This window comes from Barbus barbus, assembly GCF_936440315.1.
Source record: "Barbus barbus genome assembly, chromosome: 11".
In the NCBI taxonomy this organism is placed as follows: domain Eukaryota; kingdom Metazoa; phylum Chordata; class Actinopteri; order Cypriniformes; family Cyprinidae; genus Barbus; species Barbus barbus.
Window position 1 is genome coordinate 13,558,298 of NC_136739.1, and position 27,964 is coordinate 13,586,261.

The window sequence follows — 27,964 nt, forward strand, 5'->3', positions numbered from 1 at the left end:
GCTCTGCATTTAACCCATCCAAAGTGCACAGACACAGCAGTGGACACACACACACACACACACACACACCCGGAGCAGTGGGCAGCCATTTATGCTCAACATCAACATCTGATCGGTTTGTCTTCTCACAACTTTTGCTATAACAAATGTGCTTCAGAAACACAGTTATAGCAGCCAGAGAAACATTATATGCATATATAATGATCGTACTTAAATCATTATATGATGTATATTAAAGTAGTCGGAAATGTCATTGTGTATATTTGATCTGTTAAATTTTATACATTAAAATAGGCAAAAGTCATTAGTCAACTATGGTTTTATTTTTATATGCATATATATAAAACAATATTGATTTGTAAACATATTTTACATACAAATGGCACAGGGTGATCACAGTCACTTTGAGAAACAACATCTGCATATATGATATGCTTGTTTTACACATAAGTCCTAGTTTCCTGCATTGTACAGTACACAATGATATGTCACATGCTTTCACATTAGAGATCACAGGAATTGACAATAGACATGCCATATCCCAATATGGACATCATTACTGTGACAGAAATTACTACTAAGTTTGAAGGGATATGAAACATGTATCACAGCATGAGACAGTGTGTAAAGAGCTGGCTCGGGTGTCTCTGTAAAACACATTATATTGGTGCATTCTAAGACTACACTCTTAAAAATAAAGCTTCTTGCAAAGAACTGTTTTAACAACAATCATTTTCCATTGTATACAGCTCTTTGGAGAGTCAAAAAGTTCTTGATATTACATTACAGGTTTGTCAGTTGGTCAAGAAGGTTTCTTATAGATTTAAAGAATAAAAAGGTCCTGTAAAACCCTTTTTGGCAGTAACTTTTTGTTTGTGGCTGGTTAGTATGACCCCTGCTGGTAGATGTTTGGTTCTAAAAGTCATTTTTCTCCATTGACAGCCATTTAAAAATTATCTGCATATTCTGACAAAAAAGCATTTTGTCACACTGCCATTGAGATGAAAGTGATTGTAGGCTATTCATTAAAACTCTTTGGTTCTACCAGAAACCTTTATTTTTAAGAGTATGCAAAACTTCAAAGTTAATGGTTTCTATGTCTCATTTCCCTATTTTCAAGAGTTATGCATGAAACTTAGCGTATTTGCTGTACACTAATGGCAATACACACACATTCACACTCAACTCTCACTTCTCAGGATCCTCAGTCTCTTCAGAACACTGGATCTCTTCCTCTATCCTCACAGACTGCAGCTCAACTGCACACTGAAATAAAGATAAAGAAATGCCTAAAACATGACACCCTTTTGCTTTTAAGTCTGACAGTAAAAAACAGACTTGGTCTCGTACCATTTTATCTTCCTTCTCCTCTTCTGGGTCAGAGGTCACCTGCTCCTCTGCACTAAAGTATCCATCATGCTCCACAGAGGCATCCAACGAGAGAGATCCTTTAGTCCAACCTGAGAAAGAGAAGAAAATAGTTTAAAGACAAAAGGATGGCAAATAGGGGTTGTATTGTAGGTAAACATGTAAATGAGGTCAGTACCACTGAAACCTCACCGTGATAGACAGAAGACAGACTAGTGACCATTTCCCAGAGCACAGAAAGAGCATGCGTGGATGTGTGTCAGTGAAATGTTCCAGGTTCAGTACAAGTTTATGTCTATCAACAGCATGGATAAAAGGACAATTTGCCAACAAATACAACATTTTTGTACAGAATAATTAATAAAAGAGCTTTTCTGCTGCACATTTCTGATTTGAAATCCTCTGTAATGTCCTGCTTCATTATCTTCCATTGTAAAGAAATTTCTCTCTCAAACTGAGGGACAAGTCAATCTTATTTTTTGTGTAACAGATGCTGTTGATAGAGCTTAACCCGAAACAATTTTGTAAAGACAAAGACGTAGCACCTCTCAGAAAGCATCAAATAAGACACACATATAACCTACAAACACATGCTATCCTATTACATCTCAGTGGATTATGCATAAGTGTGCACATACATGTGTACTCAGTATGTGTACCTCTCCTACGATTTTGAAACAGGCTTGATGTACTGAACCACCTGACTCCGCCCATGTTAGGGTGTGGCCCTGTTTCTGGGAGGAAAATAACCAATCAGACTGCATCTCTGCATCTTCTTAGTTATTTCTTAGACTGGCACACCTGATACGAGTTTTTGTGTGAGCTATTCCTTTAAGGATCAGCTCATGGCTTTACCCTTTAGACAGCTTGGTGCCTTGGTGATAATGAATTAGTTATTATTAACATCACCTATTTTCGTTTTTTTCGTTTTTATTTAAATCTCTTGAAAATGAGACTCTATATTTGAAATAGGTCACCTAGAGGTGTAGGGTCACTCCGGATGTCCTGTCGTTTTGGTTTTGTCTCAAAACTGAATGAAGACCCTGTAACCATTAAAGAAACAGAAAGAAGTTAAAGGGGAAGTTCAATCCAAATGAAAATTCTCTAATGACATGAGTTTTTCACTCACCTTTTTCTCTCCCTGTCATTCTGGGCTCTAGAATGTTCTCAAGTTCTTTGCCTCTTTCCTCGTTTGCCTTTGGTTTCTCCACTCCTCCACTCCTGAGGTTACTACGTTCAGTTCTCACCAGTCTGAAGATGAGTTTCACTTATGAAATTAGCTCACATATGTATGTGTAAATGTGATGACGTGTAATCGTACCTGTTATTTGAGCTGGTATCTGAGGAGAACTGCTCAGGTGCCCTCTGTTGACTTGACTCTACATAACACAACATTCATTTGATGCATTTTGCAAGTTATCTGAATGAATCACATATTTAAAACCCTCCTCAACTACATATTTACAAACCAACCTAAAACCAGGTCCATACCTTTGCAGGCCTCCAGCTGTCCTGTTAGAAGTTTCCGGATTTCTGTTACCCAGATGGTCTTAACCTCCTCAGACACGGCCTACAGAATAACATATAAACCCAAGTTATCTGATCTGTCCAGACTGAACACATGTAACGGTCTTAGAAAATCTGACCTCAAGACATACACTCTCTTGTGCTCACCTGTACTGTGTAGCCCTCATCTCTTGAACTGGACCAGATCTCAAACTTCTTGCTGTCCCCTTTAGCATGCTCTGTTATTCCAATAGCAGCCATCTAACAAAGACAGAACAGAGACCATCAGGTAAACAGGCTATTTTTTCCTTTCAAAATAAACATATGCAGTATGAAAATACCCTTTTTGTGACCTTACTCATTTAAATAATTAAATATGCAACTTAAACATGCACAAATTTGAATTATAGACTCCACAGAAAATGTTTCTGAAATATCTGATTTAAATATTTAAGTTTGTGCATGTTATAAAATATGCTTCTTGATTTTAGGATTAATAAAAGATTTCAATTTTTAATGTCATTTTACAAAATTATCCTCAGTTTGGGAGAAATGCCATGCTTGACAGAACTTAACATAAAAGAGGTGATTTATCAATATGAACTCAACATAATTTTGTGAAATCTTTTGCTAAGTATTATTACACTAAAGACACACTTACGCTGAGCTCCTGCTTGAAGCTATATGAGGGTGCTTTCTCATATCCCTCTCCGCTCTCCTCTCGTCTCTTGCAGAAGAGCAGGGCTTTCTCATGCAGGAACAGGTGTCTCTGCATGGGCTTAAACCTGGCAAGCTCCATCACCTTCACATGGCCTCTCTTATGCTCCGCCCACACGCTGAACGACCCCTGCATCAGCAGGCGACCCAGGTCTCCAAGGTTACCCTGGATGGAATCAATGATCATTGCTTGGAATATCGTGGAATAAGGAGTGACAAAAACATTAATGAACAGTAATGGGTAAGATGAGAGTTGTGTGTGCATATGTGTTTTACCTCATATCCTGTGATGGCGATGAGGTGCATTGAGTCATTTACAGCCTTCAGGATACCCAGTATGGAGGAAAGAGCTGCCTGCAGCTCCACTGAGCCCTCACAGCCTTTACTGTACTTAATCATCTCCTAAACACACACACAAACACATACATTGAAAAAATCTTGTTATCGATTATATGACTCCTTTAAAGTCATGATGAAATGGAGGTAATGACAGATCTATTCTTCTGTATTATGACGTATATCCGAGTGAAACTTATTCAAATAGAAAAACTTAGGGCAGGGATCCAATGATTTATGATTGGATGAAGACAGATATGAATGTGAGTTTGCAGTCGATTGTACGAAAGAGGGAGAGGTTTAAGCAGAGTAAATGTTTGGAGATATGTCACCAGAGAGAAGTCTTTGTTTTCATCAGAATATTTAAAATTGAATTGAATTAAAAAAAAAAAAATAATGGGAATTTATACATGAACGAATAAGATGAACAACATGTATTTAGAAAATAGAGTACATTTTCATTTCATGCTGAATTTAAGATGCATTTCAACATTTATCCCATATTCAGATGCCTAAAACAAACACTTCAGTTATGACATCTCCATACACACATAATGCAGTACCTTCAGCAGGAGTTGGTATTTAGTGATCCTTTGCACAGGCTTCAGTAAGTATGAATCCAGTCCTAGTTTGTGCTCTAGTTTCTTCTGACACTCCTGATGGCACAAACACAATTTGATAAAGATGTTTAAACTGCAGAGAGAGGGCCTGATGTCATCAACAAATTGCGGTTAGTGTATATGTGCTTCTGTGTGTGAGTGTGCATGTGTTTCGACTGAAAAACAAGAGTACTGCATTCTGCACAGTATTTAGTGCTGCTTGTTACCTATTATTTAAAACTAAAGCATGGAAAACACGATAGTATTCACCAATATTTTTTTTGCATTGTTAATACAATCTTGTAAAAAACTCTTATGGTAGGGCAATCAAATAATAAGTGAAGAAGAAGATGCTAGAAATCAAATGACTTCTGGACATTAGTTTGTAGTATACAGTATTTTACACAGTGAACTTTGGGGCAAATGTAGATGGTTATTCAAATATTACATGTGTACAGAACTTTGTTAATGTGCACTGTAAATGCACTGCATAGTGCTAAGCGAGTATTAGTTTTATGGTAGTATAATGTTAGATATGTATGTGTGTACCTGGAAGAAGACGCAGTCTGAGCAGTGCCTCCAGAGGCTCTCAGAACGAGGCTTGTTGTGACAGTATTTCTCATAAATCTGCAGCTCCCCCATCTAAACAACCACAATTACCAAAGATCTGAGAATCACTGAGAAAAATAAACTCCCAAAAAAGTTCTTCATAATAGTTTAATTCTAGTTTTGTTTTCTTGCCAGTTATATAAAACTCACCCAGTCTAGAAAGCAGCGGCCCACAAGCTCAGGGCAGTCAGTGTAAGTTTCCAGCTCTTTGAGGAATATTCTGAGACAGAACAAGATAGAAGAAACATGGGTTCAAATGAATCTTGAATTGTTTATTATTGATTTATTTTTTTACTCTCCAAATAATTTCAGAAAGGAAGATCTGGCATGCCCCCCAGAAGCGCTTACCGTTTGTGAAAATGATAAATTTCCTGCATGTTCCCAAATAACACATCCTTCTTGTTCTGCAGGGCTGCAGGGATGAGAGGGGCCATGGAGGGGTTGTCCATTTCTGCAGCATATCCCTATAACACATGTAATGAGGGCATATCATGGCAAACAGGATTTTCATGGCTCTTTTAAAATCAAGAGTTCGATGTAGACTTGCTCTAACATTCACAACACACATCCACCTCCCAAATCCAAGTGGTCTTTATAGGCCAAATGGCCTACATATTTCAGAATATGTCCAGTTACATAATAAAAAGCACTATTTTCTTGATGGAAGCTCATTTTCATTTATGAAAGAATTTACCGTTTTTCACTCACCTGCAGAACACACATAAGCTCTTCCACATATGCTCTTTCTGTTTCTAGTAACTCGTTCATTACATGCCTGTGAATAAACACACACACACACACACACACACACACACAATGAAGCTCAGCTAATGACTACACTACAGGGGGTCTAGCAAGACATATGTGTTCCCCTCTTTCCTCTTCGACCCTTAACCCTGGACTGACCTGCGCAGAACAGCCAGGGTTTCCTCCTCCTCAGATATAGAAGGATTGCGACTGCTCCTGTCAACTTGATCAGAGTTTACCTACACAAAGAGATTCATTACTGAGTAACAGTCAAGTCACTTGCAGTGTTCACTGTAATAAAGAGAGGTATATATCAATTGCTTATACAGAGAAAGTGATTTTAAATCATTAAAAAGATAGGACACACTAAAGGCATTGTAGATGAATTAGACATACTTGTTTACAGGACACCCTGCTGTCTGAGTCCTCACTAATACAGATGTTCTCATGCTCCCTGTGAGCTGAAAGAGAGAAATAAACCAATCACCTCCATTTTACACGTAAAAAAGACAAATAGATAGATAGATACCAGGAGATGAGAGAGACTCTGGTCGTGGGGCCACAGGTTGGACAGGTCGTGTTTGTTTGGCTGCTAGTTTCTTCAGACTGACCCTCCTCCTCTCAAACATCTCCTGTAGTGAGGCTTTCTTCTCAAATGCACGCTTTACTTGCTCCTGTCCCATTACACATTACAGTATACAATATAACACAATATAATACATTATACATCATTACACTTTTTTAAAACCACAAATACAGAATCACAATCACATTTTCTGCATTTTTTATTTGTTAAAGATGTAAAAATGTCTTAATTACAGTTTTTTTTATTAATAAATAAAAATAATTGGCAAACTATCTTTTTCCCATTTCTTTTTGCTAAAAAATAAACTGAATCAAATCTGAATCATAAATGAATTGCAGGCATTGTTATGATTTCATATTGCCATACCCTGAGCTCATTGTTCAATATGTTCTCATATTCTAGCCAAACTGTGCTGATCTCCCACTGCTGTTTCTCATTGGCTGTCTCCAGGTAACACTCCAGCTCAGACAGTGCTGACTCCGCCCCCTCCTGTGACTGGCACTTGTCAAGAGGCTGTGCCGCTAGCATGTAAATCCCATCATCACACCATTTACACACCTAAAAGCGAAAAGGAACAGAACGGAACGTGCTGGAAAGACATTTGCATACACAGTAGTATGAAGTGTGCTATGTGTGTCTGTCTGTGTTTGCTGAAAATTTGCATATAACTGTGCAACTATGTGAAGGTGATGAGTTTAAGCACCGTCACTATAATGGTTTATGGGTGGTGTAGGTTAGTGGAATTAATATATTATACATAAACATAAATGTGCATGTATTTCTAGTCACCATTTCCAATCTTCTATGTAGCTCTATAGCCTGTGTCAGCATGGTCCTCTTGTCTTTGAGCTCTTGGGTGAGATTCTCTCTCATTCTCTGTAGCTCACTACATTTCACTGCAACAGTGTTGTCAACATTCTGAGAGCTGTCAATCAAACATTGGCCCTCGGCAACCACAGACCTTACTCTGTCCAGCACTTCCTGCAGAGAAAGGAAGTGTGTTAGCAAGAGAGGAGGTACAAGGGTTATTGGAAGCTTTCATATAAATTAGACTGACACATTCACGCATATAGGTGTGTGGATGCACGTTTGTGACTGTAAGCATAACACACTAAGATTATTCAATGGGCGGAGACTCACACAGGCTTTCTTCTCTTGATTGGTCAGCTCTTGAAGGAGGTGTTCTGTTTGTGCAGAGCTTATTCCAACGTCTGAGAAAGCATTCAGCGTGTCTGTTGTCTGCTCCAGCTCTGTCCGCAACTACAAGACCGTAGCAAATAAAAACAGAGCAAATGTTACTAATGAATCTTATGTTTAGCAGTAATAAGAATAAGCTATATAAGTAAGAATGTTTTTAAAAATGCAAGACCTGTTGAAAGTTGTGCTCAAATTGGCAGAGTTTCAAGCATAGATCCAGTTTATTTTGATGCTGAATCCAGAACTCATCAAACGCTGTAGAGCTCTCATTTAACTGGGATAACAGCCTGTAAGTTAACAGGGAATAGAAGAGAGAAAAATAAATAAACAGGAAATAACTGACAGTGCATACATTATACAAAACAAATATTATCAAATGAGATGAAATAGTGTGAATACTACAAGAACTGTTATTGTTAGCTGAAACTAAATCTATTAAAAATATTCAATGAAAATTAGTAATGTAGCTTTGACAACTAACTGAAATAAGTTTAGGTTGAAGTACAAAAATAACTAATACTAAAACTGAAATAAAAATTATGGTTATATAGAAATATATAGAAATAGGTGTATATAAACATTTGAACTAAAATGTAAAAAATGAAATAAGAAAATATAAATATAAAATTCATACTAATTCATATTAATACTAATTCAAAGTATTAATATTTACTATAATAGTATAGGAATAATACTACAATAAATGCAGCCTTGAAGTGTAAATGCACCTAGTTGTGCTCTTCAAATTGCTTAGAGTATGAGATAATGGTGAGATATACAGTAAGCGTGAAGATGTGAGAGGAGGCAACACCCCCACATGATTGGCTAACCACTCGGCCAATGTAATAATACCTGACTATTATGCTTGCAATCATTCTGCAGATCATTCCAAGATGAAGGTACACTGTAAAAAAAAAAAAAACTAGTGGGAACTGAGAGGATTTCAACTATGAAAGACTCACAGACGTACCTGTGCACTATAGCAAGATTCTCTAGTTGATCAGGGTTTAGACTGATGTCCGGATCTCTGCGGACCGGTTCCCTGATGTTCTCCAAGAGTTTGCGTCCTTGGCTTAGAGCTCCTGCCATCTCTTCCTAAAGAGAAAACAGTGAAACAAAGAATAGTTTTGTTAGCTAAAAATGAATTTGTGAGGTGGCACATATTGAATGTTTTAAGAACAGCTTTTTACATACTTTGAAACTGTCTTTTCTGCTGGTTTGTGCATTGAGCAGATTGCTGGCTGTTAGGAGGTTGTTAGGGAGCTCTGTGTCTGCCAGCTCCCTGCCAAACACTTGCAGTCTCTCAGCCATCCTCTTCACTAAAGCAGCAAAGCTTTCAAGATCCTAACGGCACAAAGAAATGATAATTTCACATATGATGTATATTACTGGTTTAACTTGTTTTGTTTCGTATATGCTGTGAGGTTTTAAATGTGGTACAATTACTTTTAAAATAAACTTAATGTACACTGAAATGACATAAAGACTTATCAGTAGCCTGGCAAAAGATGTTTTACTCTATATGAAGCAGGTTGTCTTATGGTGGCCACTATGAAAAGGTGAATATTACTAATGTAATGTATCATGAATATTATTTCACTTTATCCCTCTGATTATTCACAGCTAACTGCGAATTCTGCATTTCTACTTATGAATTGGTAATGCAAAACAATTAGCTTTTGTGTGATGATCCATCCAAACCACTAGGCATCAGTATAAGTCCAGGGTTGCGTTTCCCAAAAGCATCGTAAGCTTTAGGTGATCGTAGATCCATTGGTTTCAATGTACAATGTACTTAAGCTTACGATGCTTTTGAGAAATTCATCCCTGGACAACTGCAATAATGCAACATAACCTAAATAATTAGTGAGTGCACCTTTAAGGTGTGTATTGTTCTTACTGTGCGATGAGAGATCCAGGTCTTGTGGCAGTAGTATTGAGAGCCACCCAGTTCTTGTGTCAGCTGACTCCGCTCAATATAAGAGTGCAGATCAGCTAGTGAGCTTAGCATGATAACCTTTAATACACACACAGGCCGCATTATTTACAATGACATGACACTAATATAACACAACAATCAGATTACTCACCGGTACTTTAAAGTCATCTTTGTGGAGTTTGAAGAACACATCAGACAAAGTTCGCTGCAGGATAGCACTGGGTCTCAGCACCAGAACAAGCCGAAGATTACCAGGAAACCAGCCCTACACACAAACATAAAAAAGCACTCAAATTGCTATTAAATATATTAAAGACATATTTTAATACATTTTAGACAAAAGCTATCCAGATGTGTGTAAAATATCTGCAAAAAAAAAAAAGGCTATTGAAGGAATAGTTTACCCCCCCCAAAAAAAATTTACAATCTGTTTTAGATGCTTGTAAATAGTGCTTGATCTGTGCACATTTCTCTCTTTTTTAACTTGGAAACAGTGATTTAAAGATAAAAACATCTTAATAACAGATTTGATCATTACAAACACGCAGCTTTTCGCTTCACTAGATGTTAATTGATGGACTGGTGGCTTGCTGATTACTTGTGGATTACTATGATATTTTTATCAGCTGTTTGGACTCTCATTCTGACAGCATCCATTCACTGCAGAGGATCCATTGGTGAGCAGTTGATGTAATGCAAAATTTCTCCAAATCTGTTTGTATGATGGCTGAGGGCATTTTCAGCAAATTCTTATTTTTGTGTAAACTATGCCTTCAAAAACAGTTTTGTGTGCATTCATATTAGAGTCAAGACTCACTGAGATACGCAGTAATGTCCCCTTTAAACACGTCCATCGATCTCTACGCCTGTCAATGACTACAATGTAGCCCACACCCGCTGCACTCAGACTGGTGAAGAAACACACGTTACGGCTGTCAGCCTGTATGATATTCAAACATGCTTGCTAATGTGTGTATTTACCTGGGAATACTTGTCAGGTAGGTAAGAACATTACGAAACTCTTGGTCTCCAATTTCACAAAAAGAAGGGAACTCTGGAAAGATAATGATAGGGCTTCCATCCTGTCCTCTTCCCCCTAAAACAGACAGAAATATGAAGAATCAAAGAGGAAAAACCTGGTCCTCTGATGTGTTCAACAGGCAAACAGCAGGGGGCAATAAATACCAGAAACCATGCTGTCTTCTGTGTTGGCATGCATCGGAGATCTTAAATTAGCACACAGGCTAGCCTATGAAAACCTGCTCACGCCACCTGTATGCTGTGTCTACTGTTTGAGAGTACTGTGACAGCTACACTACTGATGAAATGTTTTGGGTCTGTAAGATTTTTGAATGTTTTTGAAAGATGTTTCAAATGATCAACAAGGTTGCATTTATTTGGTCATAAATACAGTAAATAGTAATATTGTAAAAAGAGACCAAGTCTCTATGATATCCTGGTTTCTAGGTTTGGATCCTTCCCATGTAAGTGGGTTTGTTTTGACTATTTTATAGCTTAGAAACGTGGTTAAAAAATAATTATTCTAATATAGTGAGAGCGCCTCTCCTCAAAAAGTCTAATAAATATAACCATAAACTCTGCAGCCAAAATGAAGGCACTGCAGAGAGTACGACATATTAGTGTTGTCAGTACTCCCTCAGGACAGAAACTATGATTATACCAATGTACAAAGCGAGATCCAAAAATGTCACTCCAATCTTCCTATCTGTTCACTCCTTTAAATCTGGATGAAGATACAAGGTGATGTTTCAGTGTTAAGGTGGTAATGATGGAATGGAGAGAGAAAGAGAAAGCCACTGGGTGAAGATCCCCATGTGACAAAAATATAAATTTGGCAAGTCATGCCTTCTTCTCCCTGTCTCCATGACAACAGGACAGAAATTGTGCAAGCATCCTTTACTCTGTTCAGTTTAACAGTAACAACTTGTCATCAAAAACAACATAATTCAGATGAATACTTTAAAGCTACAGTGTATGTACATGCCCACATCACAACAAAGTTTCTAAACCCCAGAACATCTTTTTCCTTTCCCTTGCTTTTTACATTTTTCCTTTCCCTTGCTTTTTACATTTTCATTTTCATTTTCATTTTCAGTTCAGAGGAATTATCCAGCCATCTATTTCAGACAGAAGCAGGAAATTATGGAAGGTGATTTTTGACTAACAAATCACAAACACACGCACACACACACACACACACACACGCACACACACACACACAAGTACACTCTTTCGTGTTCACGCACACTAGTGTTTATAACCTGTTACATGCTACAAAAACGTTTTTTATAGTGCAATATATTTTACATTACACATTTTTGATTACCCTCATTGAGATAAAGGAAAGACAAGTGTTTTAGTGTAATATACTATAAATGTGCTGTATGAGTTAAATTCCTTATGGCATAGCTCCTGTTATAATTTAGTCTCTGAAGAATTGAATATTGAAAGCACAGTTTGAGACCTTGTTGAGATCTGATCCAAATCTTTAAAGGGAACATGAATGAGTGTCTACTGGGGTCTTTTTGAGGAAATAGATCCAAGAATTAAGAAGACATGAGAATCTATTAGACAAAATTGAGATATAATTAAGGGTCTTTTCTTACTAGAAAAGAACACAGGGTGTTCGTACTAGAGTCCTCTTTAAAGAAAATCTAACTCATATCCCTTTAAGTGGACCAAGTGTGAAAACTCCCTTTGAAGCAATAATGGATAATATAATATTTCGGTTTTAAGGATAAATAAAGAAATGCATATATAATGTAAATAATATTTACCAGACAGGAACACAAACTGTCTCTTGAGCTCAGTGATGATGTCAGCAGCGTAGAGAGGACTAGACTCCCTTTGCATGATCTCATCTGAAACAAACACACACGAGGCACACTAACATCACATCTACATTCATAATATAACATTATACATTATAGAATGACATAACATGAGTGTTCAAGTTTTCAGTGTAACCTGTTTAATACAATCATCCCACTGTATCACCCATTAACTTAACACTCTTTTGCAGTTCCTTTCTTGCTCAACAGCAAATAAAACGAAAAGAGAAAAAAAACAGCACTTATTATTGTTACTTATAAGATAAAATAAACCACAGGTGAAGAAGCTAACCACAGGTAAGAAGACCCTACACACACTAATATATTACTGTCTTGACTGCATTGTGTCTTTTGCTGGTGTATGTTACCATTTGAGGGAGGTAAACCTTGCCCAAAGCCATTCCCATGCTCTGGTCAATAGCAACACGCATTTTTAGAAAGAAAAGAGTAGGTGATTTCCTATCGATTTCCTTCCATTATACATTTTATAGCCTCCAAAGCTTTTTATTCTGCAAGATTAAGAATTGTATTTTTTTAACCCTCACACCAATTAGATATTATAAGCGGCACTTCAAAGTGAATGACGAAAGAGGTCTGAAAAGAGGGAGAATATATCTATTTCCTTCTTTTGTTCTTCTAAAATAAGAGTGTGTTGTTCCACTGGAGTCAGATTCACATCCTTAGGATGTTCACACACATTGGTCATCTGTCACATTTCAGCTGAATGTTATAGTAGTGCTCACCTGTTCTGTGTTGCATTGCTCTCCCACCGCCTAATGCTGCCCACCTTTTATACATTGACATTTTAATATTAGTTTTTTGCTGTTACAATTAAGTAATGCACCTACTGTCTCTCTCGCCTGCTCTCAATTCTAATCAGTTGTATTTAGTTTAGTATAATAAAGTAAAATAACAAATGTAGTAAGTACCATTAATTTTTTTTTTTTTAATAATTGTATTTTTTTTATTAAATAATAAATAGAGGTTACTATTATTATTAAATATTATTTATTAATTAATAAAATATATATTTTAAATAAAATAAAGTTCTCACTTACTTTGGAGCCAGTGACAACGTCTGGAAAAGCGGTAATATTTCTCAGCCTCTGCTAGAGGAATGCAAACCGTTTTCCCTTCGTTCCGTACATCCATCCCTCTGTTTTCTGCTACCTCTTACACTTGTTGTCTAATATCTAACTAACTCCCTGGTCGTCTTGTAACCATAAGCAGCGGCCTGAGAATGAGCTACCTGAGACAGGTGCACTAGTTAATGACTTCCTGTTTCTCTCTCTGTCTTTCTCTCTCTCTCCTCATTTCCAACCTTCACACTGACTTCCTGGAATGGATTGGTCTCCTGACGCACATACACAGGTTCCCTTCACCTGCTACATTTCTATAACTGATAACAGACTGATCACTGACTGTAAAGAAATGTACTTCCTTTGTTTCCACTCTCTATGTCTGTATGTGTCAGCACAATCACCCCAAAAAGAGTCTGCCGCCCCCCAGGAGCCCCTTCCCCCATCACATTGGTGGATGAATGAAACCCTGTTTGGTTGGTTTCTCTCTGGTACAAGAGGAATCTGAGTGCGATCGGAGAGAAAGATAAGAGCTGAATTCAGACCAAGCCACTCAGAAGCCATTCAAACCAATAGATAACATTTAAAAGAAGAAAAAGTCTTTTTAGTCTGGTAAATCTCTCTAGTTCCCTCCATCTCTTTCAGACACATGGAAATGTAAATACGCCCTTTCCTTTGGAGTCTCTGTGGGCAAAAATAGTCAAACTAAACTTCAGACAAAAAATAAAACATCAAGCACATATAATCCATGTCACAATAAATGGCTCTAAAGAAAGAGCATTATCTTAATGAAAAAAGTGCAGAAAAAATCTCCTTTGTACAGATTGTCAGATGAAGCTTAAGATGCTCTTTGGGTCATTCTCAAATCACATTGGAGAACACGATCATAAGGTTTTACACAAACTTGTGGAATTTTGCCAAATGATATCATTTGTAATAAAAACAACAACAAAACAACCACAACATAATTACAAAAGTACAAAATAGAGATTTTTCATTACTTTTCTAAACTACACTGCACATACTTTTCAAAAGTCTGGGGTCGGTCAGACTTTACTATTTACTTAGCAAGGACACATTAAATTTAGACATTTATGAAGTTACAAAAGATTTCAAATCAGTCCTTTTGTTTTGATCTTTATATTCATCAAAGAATCCTGAAAAAAATACAAATAAATTACAGTTTCCACTAAAATGTTAAGCAGAACAACTGTTTTTAACATTGATAATAATAAGAAATGTTCGTTGTGCACCAAATCAGCATACTAGAATGATTTCTGAAGGATCATGTGACACTGAAGACTGGAGTAATGATGCTGAAAATTCAGCTTTACCATCACAGGAACAAATTACATTTTAAAATATATTAAAATAGACAGTTATTTTAAACTGTAATAATATGTCATAATATTACTGTTTTTCCTGTATTTTTGTAATAAATTCAACTTTGGAGAGCATAAGAGACTTTATTCAAAAATATTTAAAAAAATATTGTACAGGACAACCATTTTGAACATATGTGTTAACATGATTTCACTCACTCTGTTCTTGTACCAGCGGGACCAGAGGAAGCTGTCCATGCTCATTGTCTTGTTTTGGAAGCCGTTTTCTGGATTTCCTCAGCATAACTTTCCCCTTTATTGTCGTCTGATTCCTGATCTCACACTGTTCCTTTACTTACGCTTTACGATACTACATGGTACTACACTCAAATAATTTACTGCTATTGTTAAAGCATTAACCACTAAACTCCAATTCAGAACAGCAAGTAGTTAAACAACATACATGCTTACCTAAAGCCAGTGTACTAACTACTGCAGCAAGCTGCTGCTGCTGTGGAAAACTGTGTTTTATGGTATCTGTTTTTGTACTCAGCGGTAACTCTGCCAAACACACACATTTTAGTCAAGTCACCCCCAGCATGAATCTCACAGGAGCATTTTTGGGAAATCTCTTTCAGCCTATGCTTTTGAAAATGAGGGCAAGTAGAAAAGTACATTTGACACAGACTTACAGTATAGTCAGGGCAGTTTTGTACGTCACTGAGAAATATCTTTCATGTGTTCTTTTACAGTAATATCCCACTGTTAAACGATGAGAAATCAGTTTTGGAATTCCTGCTGTATATTTGATACATTTTAAAGGCTTCTAGGTGATCACCATGATCAAAACTGCTGAAAAATCTGTTGAACACAATCTGCTACATGCCTTCTGTCGTCTGATTGACAGTTCATACTTTGGTTCATAGTTAACAAGAAAAAGGTTTTTCAGTATAATTGTAAAAATTTCCACATTCAGATTGTGGTACACATGTATTTTTGCAGTAAAATCATTAATTATTTTTTAGAAAGTAAAATTGCTATTAATATTTTTATGAGAACATTTCTCATTATGTTAAGAGAACATTTACTGGACTAAAGCGATTCAACATTTTTTTTTTTTAGAAAAATCTGTATGTAAAAAATGTGTGTATCAAATATACAGTAATTGGCTTTTTTGTACATCACTCATCATTGTCTTGCATAATATACATTATGCATATATTTAACATTTATATGCATTCAAAGTTATGCTCTTATAAAAATCTCACATTACAAACTAATATAAAAAGAAAATTTTTTTTTTTTTGACTATTATTTCATGTGTCAGGCTTTACAGTGATAATATTTAAATTAAACAGTATCACACAAGCAAAATACTATTGTTCTAAATATCAGCTTGGCTATCATTTGGCCGATACTTTGACCATAAAGTGACCAAAATTTCAAAAATCTACATATAAGATTATGCTGTTCTCATTCAAAAGGTGAATAATCCTCACCACTGAAAAGCATTCAACATTGAATTGCATGTAAACAGAACCAAGCATCTCTTTAATAATTGCGTGATGAGTGACAAACAAGATACTCATTCACAGTTCTTACCAATGCTGTGAGCGACATTGCTCAATCTGCGCTGTAGCTCTTGCACGACCGCCTTCTCTGTCTGCATCCAGATCATCGCCATCCTTCACTACAGAGGGAAGGAGGACGGATAGAGTGGACGTTATGGGAGGAATATCACCCTCTGCCCTTCAGTGATGGGCAATTCAGCATCAGCATCACAGAGAGAGACGGGGGAGGGGCTCAGTCTGACATACAGAGTCAGACAGTCAGAGGCCCTCACACGCATGTGCACAGAATGGCCTGACATGCTGCTCCAGTGAGGACTTTGGCGCCATCACCAGGACTGTTTCTGATATTACAGCACACCACAATGTACCTGGAGGCAAGAGGGCGAGATTGAAAAAGAAAAGGATGTTACTGACTGTAATTGATTTTCTTGCTACACAGAACAAAACGTTGAGCAGAACATTTAGAAGTCAACGATGACACCCTTTTAGTATTACAACAGATATAAATAGAGGTGAAGATTACTCAGACAAACTTAGGCTCATGTTTGAAACTGATTTGCAGTGGTCAGTATACAATCTGCTGTGGGTTTTATAAGTGAACATTCGCCATGAACGTAATCTGTATATTTTTTATATTTTCTGAGAGAAATGCTGCTGGTTCTCACCTATGCTGCTGGTCAGGGCCATAGCCAGGATTTTTCAAATACCGAGGTCATTTTTTCTAATTGTTGAGACTTGAACGCATCCCTCGACTCTATCTAGGGATGTATTGACTACACAATTACTTTGTTTTTCACAAATCATTTACTAATACTTTGAGTTTTGATTCGGTGGTAGGCCGACATAATTGAGTAAATGCGGAATTTAATGTTTAACCTTACATATTGAAATGACATAGCTCATAAATATTAATCTTCTTCCGTTTGTCTCATGAATATTATTTATGAATAGGCTATTAATCAATCCTGTCTTTCCTTTGTTATTTTTCAAAGCTCATTAATAATAATATTAAAGCCTTCACCACAGCTGTGAGTCCCTGGCAACCACGACGGAAGGGAGGAGCATAGTACAGGGTTTCTGACTACAACTCCCATCATGCACCGGTGCTTGCGGGTTCATTCGTCAGTCTCGCGCGCTACGCTTTGTTATGGCGGTATCGTTCGAAACCTACCAAACTTCAGACGTCAACTGCTGAAATATTTAAATCCCCGAGTCGGCAACCCAAACCAAGGTATGGCATATTCACTTCATCAAAAATAACTCCGATTTTAAAAAAATAAGTTGCATCGAAATCTGGCTTTATAATTGAAAAAGCTGACAATCTTGCTGTTTCCTAAAATCACGTTAACGTTACTGTTAAATAATTGACGGACACATTCACGGTGTTAAAACTGTGCTGCCTAACTTAACGTTACCCAGACAGGATTTTGTTCTTCACTGACAGTATACTAGACTTGAAGACACGGCTAGTCTGTCATTTCAGTTTATTTATATTCAGTGGTTTCCATTAACGTCAACTGCAGCTGCTTCAGAAGTAACTTAACGTTACTAACAGACAGATATTGTTTACTTGAGTGTGTTGTCTACCTGAAACAGAGCGTTTTTTTTAAATTACGGAATAGGATAAACATAAGATGCTTGGTATTTTAATTTTAATGCAGTTATAGTCCATCTCTAATAATTGTCTGGCAAAGTTAAATGACCTCTAATCAACTCAATGCTCTTGGGACAAGACTGTAGCTGTTTATTTATAAATGCATAAAACTTTCCCTTTACAGTGTACCTAATGATAACATATTTGTTGTAGTCAATGTTGAAAGTTAAACTTTTATGGCGTAAGAATCATTTAATCTCGCAAACTGCACATTGTTATGGGCCCTTTCTTTTGGGGCCACATGATATACAGCGAGATGCACATGAGGAAAGTAAATTTCCTAAACCCTGGGGTAAAATGTATCTTAAATATTCTAAAACTATATGGCTCATCTAATGATAATGAGCTTTGCATTTAAATGCAGGAAATATTACTGTAAAAGGTTGCACAGTTTACCTCACTCCCCTCTACATAAAGTAATATAGTACTCTAATCTCTTATCTATCCCCTCTCTGTCTGAATAACTCCACACAATGGAGTTAACATGACCAACAGTTTTAACGTGTATTTGTGAACCCTCCTTTTTAGGGTTTGAGCCAGGTCAGCATCATCATGATGTCGTCTCCAGCTGGACTCCAGCAAGGGCAGTTTCACTTCCTTTCCCAGTGGATGCCGGACAGCTCCCGCGCTGGGGTGATATTAAACAGGTCCCCTGGAGAAGCCGGTTCAGGGTCCCTCCGGAGCAGCGGCAGTCTGGTGGTTCAGGATCCAGACGACTCTTTCAGCTGTCAGTTTGCCCCGCTGCCCCTCTCCCGGAGAAGCAGCTGTGCCAGCATGGATGTGTGCAGTCCGGGTGGAGGTGGCAAGACACTCAGGGAAACTGAGCTCTTTGATGCATCTTTAAACAGTGAGATGCAGAGTATTCAAGATGTGTTAAGAAACACACTGGATCTGCCTTTAATAGCTAAGCTTGAACAGGTGGGTTGCGGACCTCAGTTATTACTTTTGCAATGATCTTGCTTTATTAAAATTTTTCTGCTTGTTATTTTCTTCTTGGGTATTTTAATCATGGTTAATTTCTTGGATGTATTATGGTATTTTACTCTTTATCACAATTATGTACATTTTGATTTCTTATTAAGAATGCATTTCTTTATTGTTGCATTTTAAGCACCAGTTATTCAAATGTTTAATGTTTAGTTTTGATAGTAATCTAACAGCTTATTTATTTGTCCAGCTGAAGCAAATGCAACATCGCATGCAAGAGCAGCTAAAAGCTCACCAGCAGGAACAGCTGCTTAGACTACAACATGAACCACAAAGACTTCTGGGAACACCACAGAATACTGCAGGTGAGTGATTTATGCTACACGTGTCATTCATCTCTACCCAAAAGCATTTTATTACACTATAAATATACATAAGATTGGGAGGGCTAAACTTCACTTCATATGGTTGATAACCAGTAAGACAGGTTGAGATTTGATTGGCTCTCTTCATATGCCACTCTAGAGATCACTGGATGGAACCAGGAACAAAGTGTGGTGGAGATGAACAGTGGACATGACGACAGTGATCATATTTATGAAGAATCACTTCAGTCCACTATTGAAGAGCAAACTATGTACAGAAAAGTGTGTGACTCAGAGCCACAAGACAGGTAAACTTCAAAACTGTAAGATTGAATACAATGCAATGGACAACTGCAGTGTGTCAGCCTGGTTAAAGTGTTAAGTGTGTGTCCATTTTAGACCTATCAAATCGGGGTTTGGTGGGAGAACATTTGAAGAAATACTGGAAGAGCAGCTCAAGATGGAAGACCAGAAACTGATAGGCAAGGTCTGTTACAGAACACAAGGTTACTTACTGTACAAACCTTAGCATGAATTAATGTTCATGTTGAGAATGATGTGTCTAGCTGAAGACTGAAGAGAAAATGTCAATGATGTTTGGAATCAGTAATATTTCGGCTACTAGCCGAAACTTTGGTTAATAAATATTAAGTGAGTGTGCAGTTGTTCTTCTCTAATAGATTCATATTGTTTCCTTCAACTTGCACCTCATAAGGTGTGCGTTTGCCTTGCCTCGCTTGCTCTATTATGAAATCAGTAATAAACACCATCAAAACTTGTCAAGTGTTGATTCTGAGGTACAAAAAAAACTCGATTTATGAGGTTTTGCTATATTTTATAAGCACATTTTGAGATCCAGACATTTGACCAAACAAATTATAAGTGTAATATTAATTGCATTTTTGTAGCTTTTTTTTTCTTGGATTGGCTTCATCTTCTTCTTGTCTTTTTTCATATTCACTTATGTAGAATGCTCCGGCTGAAAGCGTGAAGGTGAAAAGACCCTTTCTTAAACGAGGAGAAGGTCTGGCCAGGTTTACCAGGGGAAAAGCCGCTGTGCCACCATACAGAAAAAGTCCACCTAAACCCAAGCCCTCATGTCCAAATCCAAAAGTTTCCCAACACCTGAACATGAGGTCCAACAAGAACTCTGTCAAAAACAAAACCGAAGGCTTAAAATCAACACATCCTGTGATCCAACGTAAGACTGCTGTGCTCAACAAAGAGAATATTCCTCAAAATAAAACCACAGCGCCAGTCACCAAGATGACCGTTCAACCTCGTGTTCTTGTTGGACACCAGAGTGAGAATATGAGCCCCATCTCAGCTCAGTTCCAACATAAACCCGATCCCTCGTCCAAGCAGAAAATCAACAGTGTCACCACAGCAGACAGCAATAAGGAAGGACAATGTAGTGGTGTGGAGGATAATGCACGTGTTGCAGAAAACTCATTTGAGGTGTGGTTCACAGAGCGGAGACAGTGCTGGGAACAAGATCACCAGCGTGAGTGTGTCGAACTTGGAGAGTTTGAGTTGCTAGAACGAGTAGCGGATGAAATATCCTTCTCCAGCAACTCATCCTTCATCAGCACTCTCCTTCAGAGAGACCGCAGGCGTCTCTCCTCCACGCCTATCAAAGCGACCAGTCAATCTGCACTACCTAGCCGTGGTCAAGGTCCTGCAGTAACTCCTGAACCCATGTTGGGTCCTAGTGCACCAGTTCCTCCTACAAACAAGAGAGACATCATTAGCATAGGACTGAAAGAACAGAGAGGGTTCTCCGAAGAGGAAACTGATGAAAAGTTGGATGACAACTCATTGAGTAGTAATTTAGGGTTGCAACCCCTTCCCAATCCACCCATAACTCACTGCTTTCAAGTGCCTACCACTCTGCCTTATGATAAACGCACCTATCAAGACAGGGATGGTGCCAGCAGTCCAGAGGAGGATGAGAGGAGTACCAATGGAGACTCTACTCTCATAGAATCAAGGGCCCAGTTAGAGTTTGATGATGATGATACCTGGAATGAACCTGAGGAGGAGTCCTGTTGTCCTGCAGAGGAATCCCCATCAGAAAGGGCTCTGAAAAGGAAGGTTGCTTTCTCTAAGGGGGTAAAACCAGCAGGTGGCAGTCCACATGCAGTTGGAAATCGGAACGAAGCCCCACCGACATGCCAGTTGGTATCAAAGCTGTTTCCAGCGTTCAAGCCTAAACCTTCTCCTCCGGTAATAGTGGTTCAGGAACCACAGAGCGTGCCCATTGAAGAAGGAGCAGGTAACATACAGCTATCAAATGGGCTTATTTGAAAGAAAACACTTTTTTTTGCTAGGAATGCACGATATATTGGTACAATATTGTTTACTGCAATTCATTTGAAAAATTGTTTTAGTGTTTTATTTTATCTAGTTAAAACAGTATAGAATTTAATATAAACCATTTATCAGTTATTGGTTGTAAATCTAAATATAATTTTCTGCTTATCAGTATCAGCAAGTGTGATTCTCTGCATTGAATCTTCTATTTTCCTGTTTATCTCAGTGAAGCTGCTTTGAGACAATCTGTATTGTATAAAGTGCTATAGAAATATAGATGACTTGACTATAGTTTATGAAAGCTTTTAGTACAAATTAAAATGTTGATATACAGTATCATTTAAAAGCTTGTGGTCAGAATTTTTTTTAAACATTTGAGTCTCTAATGCTCACCTAGGCTGGGTTTTTTTATGATCAAAAATTCAGTAAAAACACTAATATTACAATTTTAAATATGTTTTCTATTTTAATACATTAGGTAAGCTTTGCCATTAGTTAACTTTTCCTGTGACTGCATAGTTAGTTTTCAGCAGCCATTCTCCATTCTCTATCACATGATCCTTCAGAAATCATTCTAATATGATGAATTGGCTCTGAAGAAATATTTTCTTATTATTAATGTTGAAAAAGTACGTAGTAATTCCTGAAACATAATTATTTTCAGCTCAATCAAGACTTCTTCGTGAGCGTTTGGTGGAGCTGGAAACTGAGATTGAAAGGTTCAAATCTGAGAACGCAGCACTGGCCAAACTAAAGCAGGAAAACCAGGACACAAGAGATAATCTCAAGTATAGTCCCTTATCTTTCTTGTTCAAATACGCTGTATATTTTTTATATATTTCTCTACTGTTCACAGGTAAATTGCAAATGCCTTAGGAATATGAATGTACAGTTATTTGTCATGCCGAAAACATATGATCTGAAAACTATTTAAAAAACATTTTTCCCATACAGAAAAGAAAAGGCTGAATTTGAAAAGAAGAGGGTGGAGGAAATTGCAAAATGGGAGGAGTTTAAAAGGGAGGAACACAAGAAATTGCAGCGTGAAAGGAAGCTTTTTGAAAAGCATGCAGCAACTGTGAGAGCAAGACCTGATAAACAAGAACGAGATGAGATCCAGGTCTGGATTTATTATTGTCTTTTGGGAAAGTATCATATGGACACTATCGATTTTGCTTATAATTAGTTGTTTATGTGTTTTAAATGTGACTGTTTATGTCTATCAGGCTCTAAAGCAGCAGTTAAATGTGCTGCAGGAGGATTTGCGCAAACGAGAGTCTCGTTGGGGCAACACACAGAGCCGTCTCCGACAGCAGGTAGACGCTCTGAGTGCAGAGAACGCGTCCCTCAGAGACCAAGTGCGGACACTGGAGAAACTGCGCCTCAGTGTGTGGAAGAGTGCTGAGAAAGAGAAGGAAAAAGGAAGGTTCTCTGCATCTAGCAATAAAACTAGTACTGGATCCAAACGTACAGATTCCAGGGTAAGAGTAGAAGTGGCAAGTCTGAAAGATTTTCAGAACCCATCTGTTTATACATATACTGCCGTTCAAAAGTTTGGGATCAGTAAGATTTTTAATTTAGGTTTCTTGTGCTCATCAGGGCTGTACAGTTGCATGCGAAAGTTTGGGAACCCCTTGCAGAATCTGTGAAAATGTGAATAATTTGAACAAAATAAGAGAGATCATACAAAATGCATGTTATTTTTTTTATTTAGTACTGTCCTGAATAAGATATTTCACATAAAAGATGTCTACATTTAGTCCACAAGACAAAAAAAATAGCTGAAATTATAAAAATAACCCCATTCAAAAGTTTGGGAACCCTTGGTTCTTAATACTGTGTGGGGGTACCTGGATGATCTACGACTTTTTTTTTTTTGTGTGTGTGTGATGGTTGTTCATGAGTCCCTTGTTTGTTCTAAAGAGTTAAACTGAGCACTGTTCTTCAGAAAAATCCCAGTGGATGCATCGTGTTTCCTTCTGGAGCATCAGTGAATGTTTGAACCTTTTTTAATTTTTGTGTTTGAGTCCCTCAATCATCCTCAGTGTGGAAAGGTGGATCTCAAAATCATACAGTCATTAACGGAAAGGGTTCAAATATGCAAAAGATGCTGGAAAACTGAAGATTCTGCAGGACCTGGAGGATTTTTCTGAAGAACAGTGCTCAGTTTAACTGTTCAGAACAAACCAGAGACTGATGAACAACCATCACAAAACACAAAATCCAGGTAACCACACACAGTATTAAGAACCAAGGGTTCCTAAACTTTTCAATGGGGTTATTTTAATAATTTCAGCTTTCTTTTTGTCTTGTGGACTATATGTAAACATCTTTTATGGAAAATATCTTACTCAGGACAGTACTAAATAAAAAAAAAACATGCATTTTGTATGATCTCTTATTTTGTTAAAATTCACATTTTCACAAATTCTGCAAGGGGTTCCCAAACTTTCGCATGCAACTATCTATTTGATCAAAAATACAGAAAAAAACTAATCTTGTAAAATAATACAATTACAAATACAATTTAAAAAAAGTTTTCTATTTTAAAATACTTAAGTGTAATTTATTAATGTGAAGCAAAGCTGAATTTTCAGAAATGATTCTAATATGCTGATTTATAATCAATGTTAATATATTTTGGGACCAGTGATATGTTTTCAGGATTCTTTGATAAGTAAAAAGCTAAAAAGAACAGTGCTTATTATTAACAGTGCTACAGCAAACAATACTATTCAAAAGTTTTGGGTCAGTAATTCCCCCCCTCCTCCCCTTTAAAAAAATAAAAATAATCATTACTTTTATTCAGCAAGAATGCATTCAACGGATAAAAGTGATAGTTAGATTATATTAATAAGCTTATATTATTATTATTATTATTAGAAAAGATTTCTATTTTGAATTAACTGTTCTTTTTAACTTTTTTTTTTTTTTTTTTTTTCAAAGAAAATAATTAGTTTCCAAAAAAATATTGAGCAGCACAACAGTTTCAGCACTGATAATAAATCAGCATATTAACATTTCTGAAGGATCATGTGACACTGAAAACTGGATTAATTGCTAATAATTAATTCATCCACTGGATTAATAAATTCAGTGCTGCATCACAGAAATAAGTTATTTTAAAGTATATTAAAATGGGAAACCAGTATTAGAAATTGCAATAATATTTCACAATATCACTTTTTTTCTGTATTTTTGTCAAATCAATACTGCCTTAATGAGCGTAAGAGACTCCATTAAAACTCTTACTGATCCCAAACTTTTGAACGGCAGTATATAAACACTTAACCAATTTAGGTTAGTTGTATTTTTTATTTAAATAACTTAGAAACATGCCTATAAATGTGTGTAATATTTCATGTATAATATTTCACTATTATGTCTTGGTATGTTTTTATGCGTTTAGAGTCCCTCTCATAGTTCAAACAACAGCAACAGAAAGGGAAGTCCAGAGACACAGATCCCTCTCACAAACTCTGGTATTATCATACTTAAGTATTATTCATCAAGATCACTAATGCATTCTTTTTGTGGCTCTAACCATAAAAAAATATTTTTTAGATATATTTGTTCTTACATTGTGATTGCCATGTAGCATAATTCTCAATTAATTCACCACAGCTTTTTTCCTTGAACAAATGAAAGAGAGTATCAGCTTCAAACATGAGCCAAGTACAGTGGAAACCCAGTGTTCGGATGGACTAGTTACGACTGAGATGAACCATGATGCTCCACTAATTAACTCGCTCTCTGCCATTGAACAATCAGAGAAGGAACAGGAAGAGATCACACAGTCAGACAAGGTACTCTTTAGCTCCTACTCAAAGTTTCAACAAATTCCAGATTGAAGGGAATGCCATTTCAAACAAAACTGAGCCACAGAAACCCGCATCAATTAAGAAATTGTAGAAATTATGGTTCCTTTACATAAATTATCAATAGGTCCACTTTCAAATGGAATTCAGGGTCTAAAATGGGGTGGTGATGGCGCAGTGGATAAGACACATGCCTTTGGTGTGAGAGACCCGGGTTCGAATCCACTGTGAGACACCAATGTGTCCCTGAGCAAGACACTTAACCCCTAGTTGCTCCAGAGGCGTGCGACCTCTGACATATATAGCAATTGTAAGTCGCTTTGGATAAAAGCGTCAGCTAAATGAATAAATGTAAATGTAAAATCATTCATACATTTCAGATTGAGAAGGTGTTTCCTGATGGAGGCCGACTTGTTGTTTTTCCAAATGGCACGAGGAAAGAGCTTTCTGCAGATGGACAGACAGTCAAAGTCATGTTTTTCAATGGGGATGTGAAACACACAATGCCTGATCAAAGAGTGGTGAGGAATAAACTCTGAAATTATGAAAGTATTCTTATGACGACGTTAGCACCAGTGTAATGGATGTTATTTATATGTAAAAAAACCCAAACAAAATATTCCACTTTTAAATGTTGGCACTAAATGTTTTAAGTTGTGCAAAGGTTTTTAGTATAAAGAGATTTTGACTTTGAACTAGCAATTGAAAATAAGTGAATTTAAAGCTGCAGTCCGCAAGTTGCTTCTGTCGCCTAATTGAAAATAGTGATTAAATCTAACGTTCGGTTAGCTCATATCACATCAAACCATGCAAATTTGTATTATTGTTATACTTTATTCTCAAATTATTAATGTTAACAACATCAGCATTGCGTGACTATGGGTATAGTGTGTATTAGCGTGTAGATTTCAATTTCTGTAGTCTAAACTCTAATTGTCATACCATTCGAATTTCATATTAAGAAATTCTTTTAACCCCAAAAGCAAACTATGCTCCCTTCGAACTGGTTTTCTTGTTTCATAAATGCATAATCCTTTCTCGATCACAATTTGCTATCAAAATGATACATTTAATTGTTCTAGCTGCTGTGAGAAAAGGCTATAAACTATCTGCCACCTGCAGGATCCTCGCATGCGATAACCTACTAGCTGGGAAAACTTCTTTATTTACAGACGTGACGTAACGATGCAGTGCCATGCTCAAATTTCCCGCGAAAACCTATCAGTACCACTCAAACTAGAAAACATTATATAAGATAACCATTGTCAATCGGGCTAAAGGAAGGAGATAGTTTTGAACACTGGCTGGTTATGTACTTGCTCAAATATTGATTTCGGATCATTTTTAACCAAAAAAAGTTACGGACTGCAGCTTTAAAATCAGGAAGTCATTATAATTTGTCTCTTTTTTTTTTTTTTTTAAAGATTTATTACTATGCAGAAGCTCAGACCACACACATTACCTATCCGGATGGGATGGAAGTGCTTCAGTTTCCTAATAATCAAACAGGTGGGCCTGAATTTCTTTCAAAATGAAATTTTAGTAGTCAAAATTTTAAGTCTTAATCTTCCACTCTGTCTTATCTCAGAGAAACATTTCCCTGATGGACGTAAGGAAATCACTTTCCCCGATCAGACGGTCAAGACACTTTATCCTGATGGAAGAGAGGAAAGTGTTCTCACAGATGGAACAATAATACAGCTGAATCCGTGAGCAACTCATAGCCCTCAACTCCAAAGTGTTATAATAAAGAGTCACCTTAAAGTCACACCATTTTTATTCTGCTTTCAGGGATGGCAGTAAGGTGATCCAGTTTAACACAGGTCAGCAAGAGATCCACACTGCAGATTTCAAAAGACGGGAGTATCCAGATGGTACGGTTAAAACAGTTTACTCAGATGGACGGCAAGAGACACAATACCCAACAGGACGTGTGCGGTTAAAAGACGCACAGGGTCTTGTCATTATGGACACTAAGGCATGAAAGACCCAAAATATTGTTTTATTTTAAATGAAAGGAAAACAAATGGACTTGAATTAAATTTAGTGAAAGAATATCTGCATTGTGTAAATGTGTCAAGTATTTATTTGGAGTGTAATTTCTGTAAAAATAAATCTTTGTATGTTGTTTAACAGAGTTACATGAAAAGGTAATTATAGTTTTAAATGATACTTTTAGAAAGATAAAATAGGCTTGGTGCCATTTGATTAACTATACGGTATGGTGGATTCCCATCACTCATAATTCCTCAGAGAATATGGACATGCACTATATTGCCAAAAGTATTGGGTCACCCCCTTCTAATGAACACGTTTGACTACTTTAGTCATTTCTATGAGTACAAATCTTAATGTTCAAGTATATAATGATATTCTAGGGAATTGTGTGCTTCTAATTTTATAGCAACAGTTTGGACAGGACTCTTTTCTATTCTAACACGAATAGAATATCTGTGAAT

General features: G+C 37.0%; 2 protein-coding genes across 3 annotated transcripts; one reads left to right on the forward strand and one right to left on the reverse strand.

Annotated features, from left to right (window-relative positions):
• Positions 1-306: 306 nt before the first annotated feature.
• Positions 307-16,634, reverse strand: LOC306876571 (guanine nucleotide exchange factor DBS-like). Its single transcript, XM_079427861.1, has 29 exons — positions 16,460-16,634; positions 12,403-12,486; positions 10,586-10,700; positions 10,422-10,512; positions 9,756-9,869; positions 9,566-9,682; positions 8,860-9,009; positions 8,636-8,760; positions 7,838-7,952; positions 7,609-7,728; positions 7,258-7,449; positions 6,835-7,026; positions 6,412-6,556; positions 6,279-6,343; positions 6,042-6,121; positions 5,844-5,910; positions 5,484-5,599; positions 5,286-5,355; positions 5,076-5,168; positions 4,491-4,583; positions 3,868-3,993; positions 3,536-3,757; positions 3,043-3,135; positions 2,860-2,938; positions 2,690-2,747; positions 2,498-2,619; positions 2,346-2,411; positions 1,351-1,460; positions 307-1,266 (listed from the first exon to the last, which is right to left on the reverse strand). Exons 1-29 carry the CDS (start codon positions 16,539-16,541, stop codon positions 1,189-1,191), a joined length of 3,180 nt encoding a protein of 1,059 aa, XP_079283987.1. The 5' UTR covers positions 16,542-16,634; the 3' UTR covers positions 307-1,188.
• Positions 16,635-17,539: 905 nt separating this feature from the next.
• LOC306876572 (centrosomal P4.1-associated protein-like) lies at positions 17,540-27,721 on the forward strand. 2 transcript variants are annotated; one of them, XM_079427862.1, is made up of 15 exons: positions 17,540-17,659; positions 18,611-19,000; positions 19,260-19,374; positions 19,535-19,682; positions 19,774-19,861; positions 20,344-21,649; positions 22,352-22,475; positions 22,642-22,807; positions 22,914-23,168; positions 25,097-25,169; positions 25,312-25,493; positions 25,886-26,026; positions 26,930-27,014; positions 27,094-27,214; positions 27,297-27,721. In XM_079427862.1, exons 2-15 carry the CDS (start codon positions 18,635-18,637, stop codon positions 27,487-27,489), a joined length of 3,363 nt encoding a protein of 1,120 aa, XP_079283988.1. In that variant the 5' UTR covers positions 17,540-17,659; positions 18,611-18,634; the 3' UTR covers positions 27,490-27,721. The 2 variants fall into 2 exon arrangements, with proteins under 2 accessions (XP_079283988.1, XP_079283989.1); XM_079427863.1 differs by having other exon boundaries at positions 17,541-17,659; positions 25,336-25,493; positions 27,297-27,650.
• The last annotated feature ends 243 nt before the right edge of the window (positions 27,722-27,964 follow it).

Coding starts and splice junctions, on each gene's coding strand:
- LOC306876571 (XM_079427861.1), bottom strand. CDS start 16,541: ATGGCGATGATCTGGATGCAGACAGAGAAGGCGGTCGTGCAAGAGCTA. Junction 7,450..7,608: donor ATCAAGAGAAGAAAGCCTGT/GTGAGTCTCCGC, acceptor CTTTCTCTGCAG/GAAGTGCTGGACAGAGTAAG. Junction 5,356..5,483: donor ATTTATCATTTTCACAAACG/GTAAGCGCTTCT, acceptor GTTCTGTCTCAG/AATATTCCTCAAAGAGCTGG.
- LOC306876572 (XM_079427862.1), top strand. CDS start 18,635: ATGATGTCGTCTCCAGCTGGACTCCAGCAAGGGCAGTTTCACTTCCTT. Junction 19,001..19,259: donor TAATAGCTAAGCTTGAACAG/GTGGGTTGCGGA, acceptor TTATTTGTCCAG/CTGAAGCAAATGCAACATCG. Junction 19,862..20,343: donor ACCAGAAACTGATAGGCAAG/GTCTGTTACAGA, acceptor TCACTTATGTAG/AATGCTCCGGCTGAAAGCGT.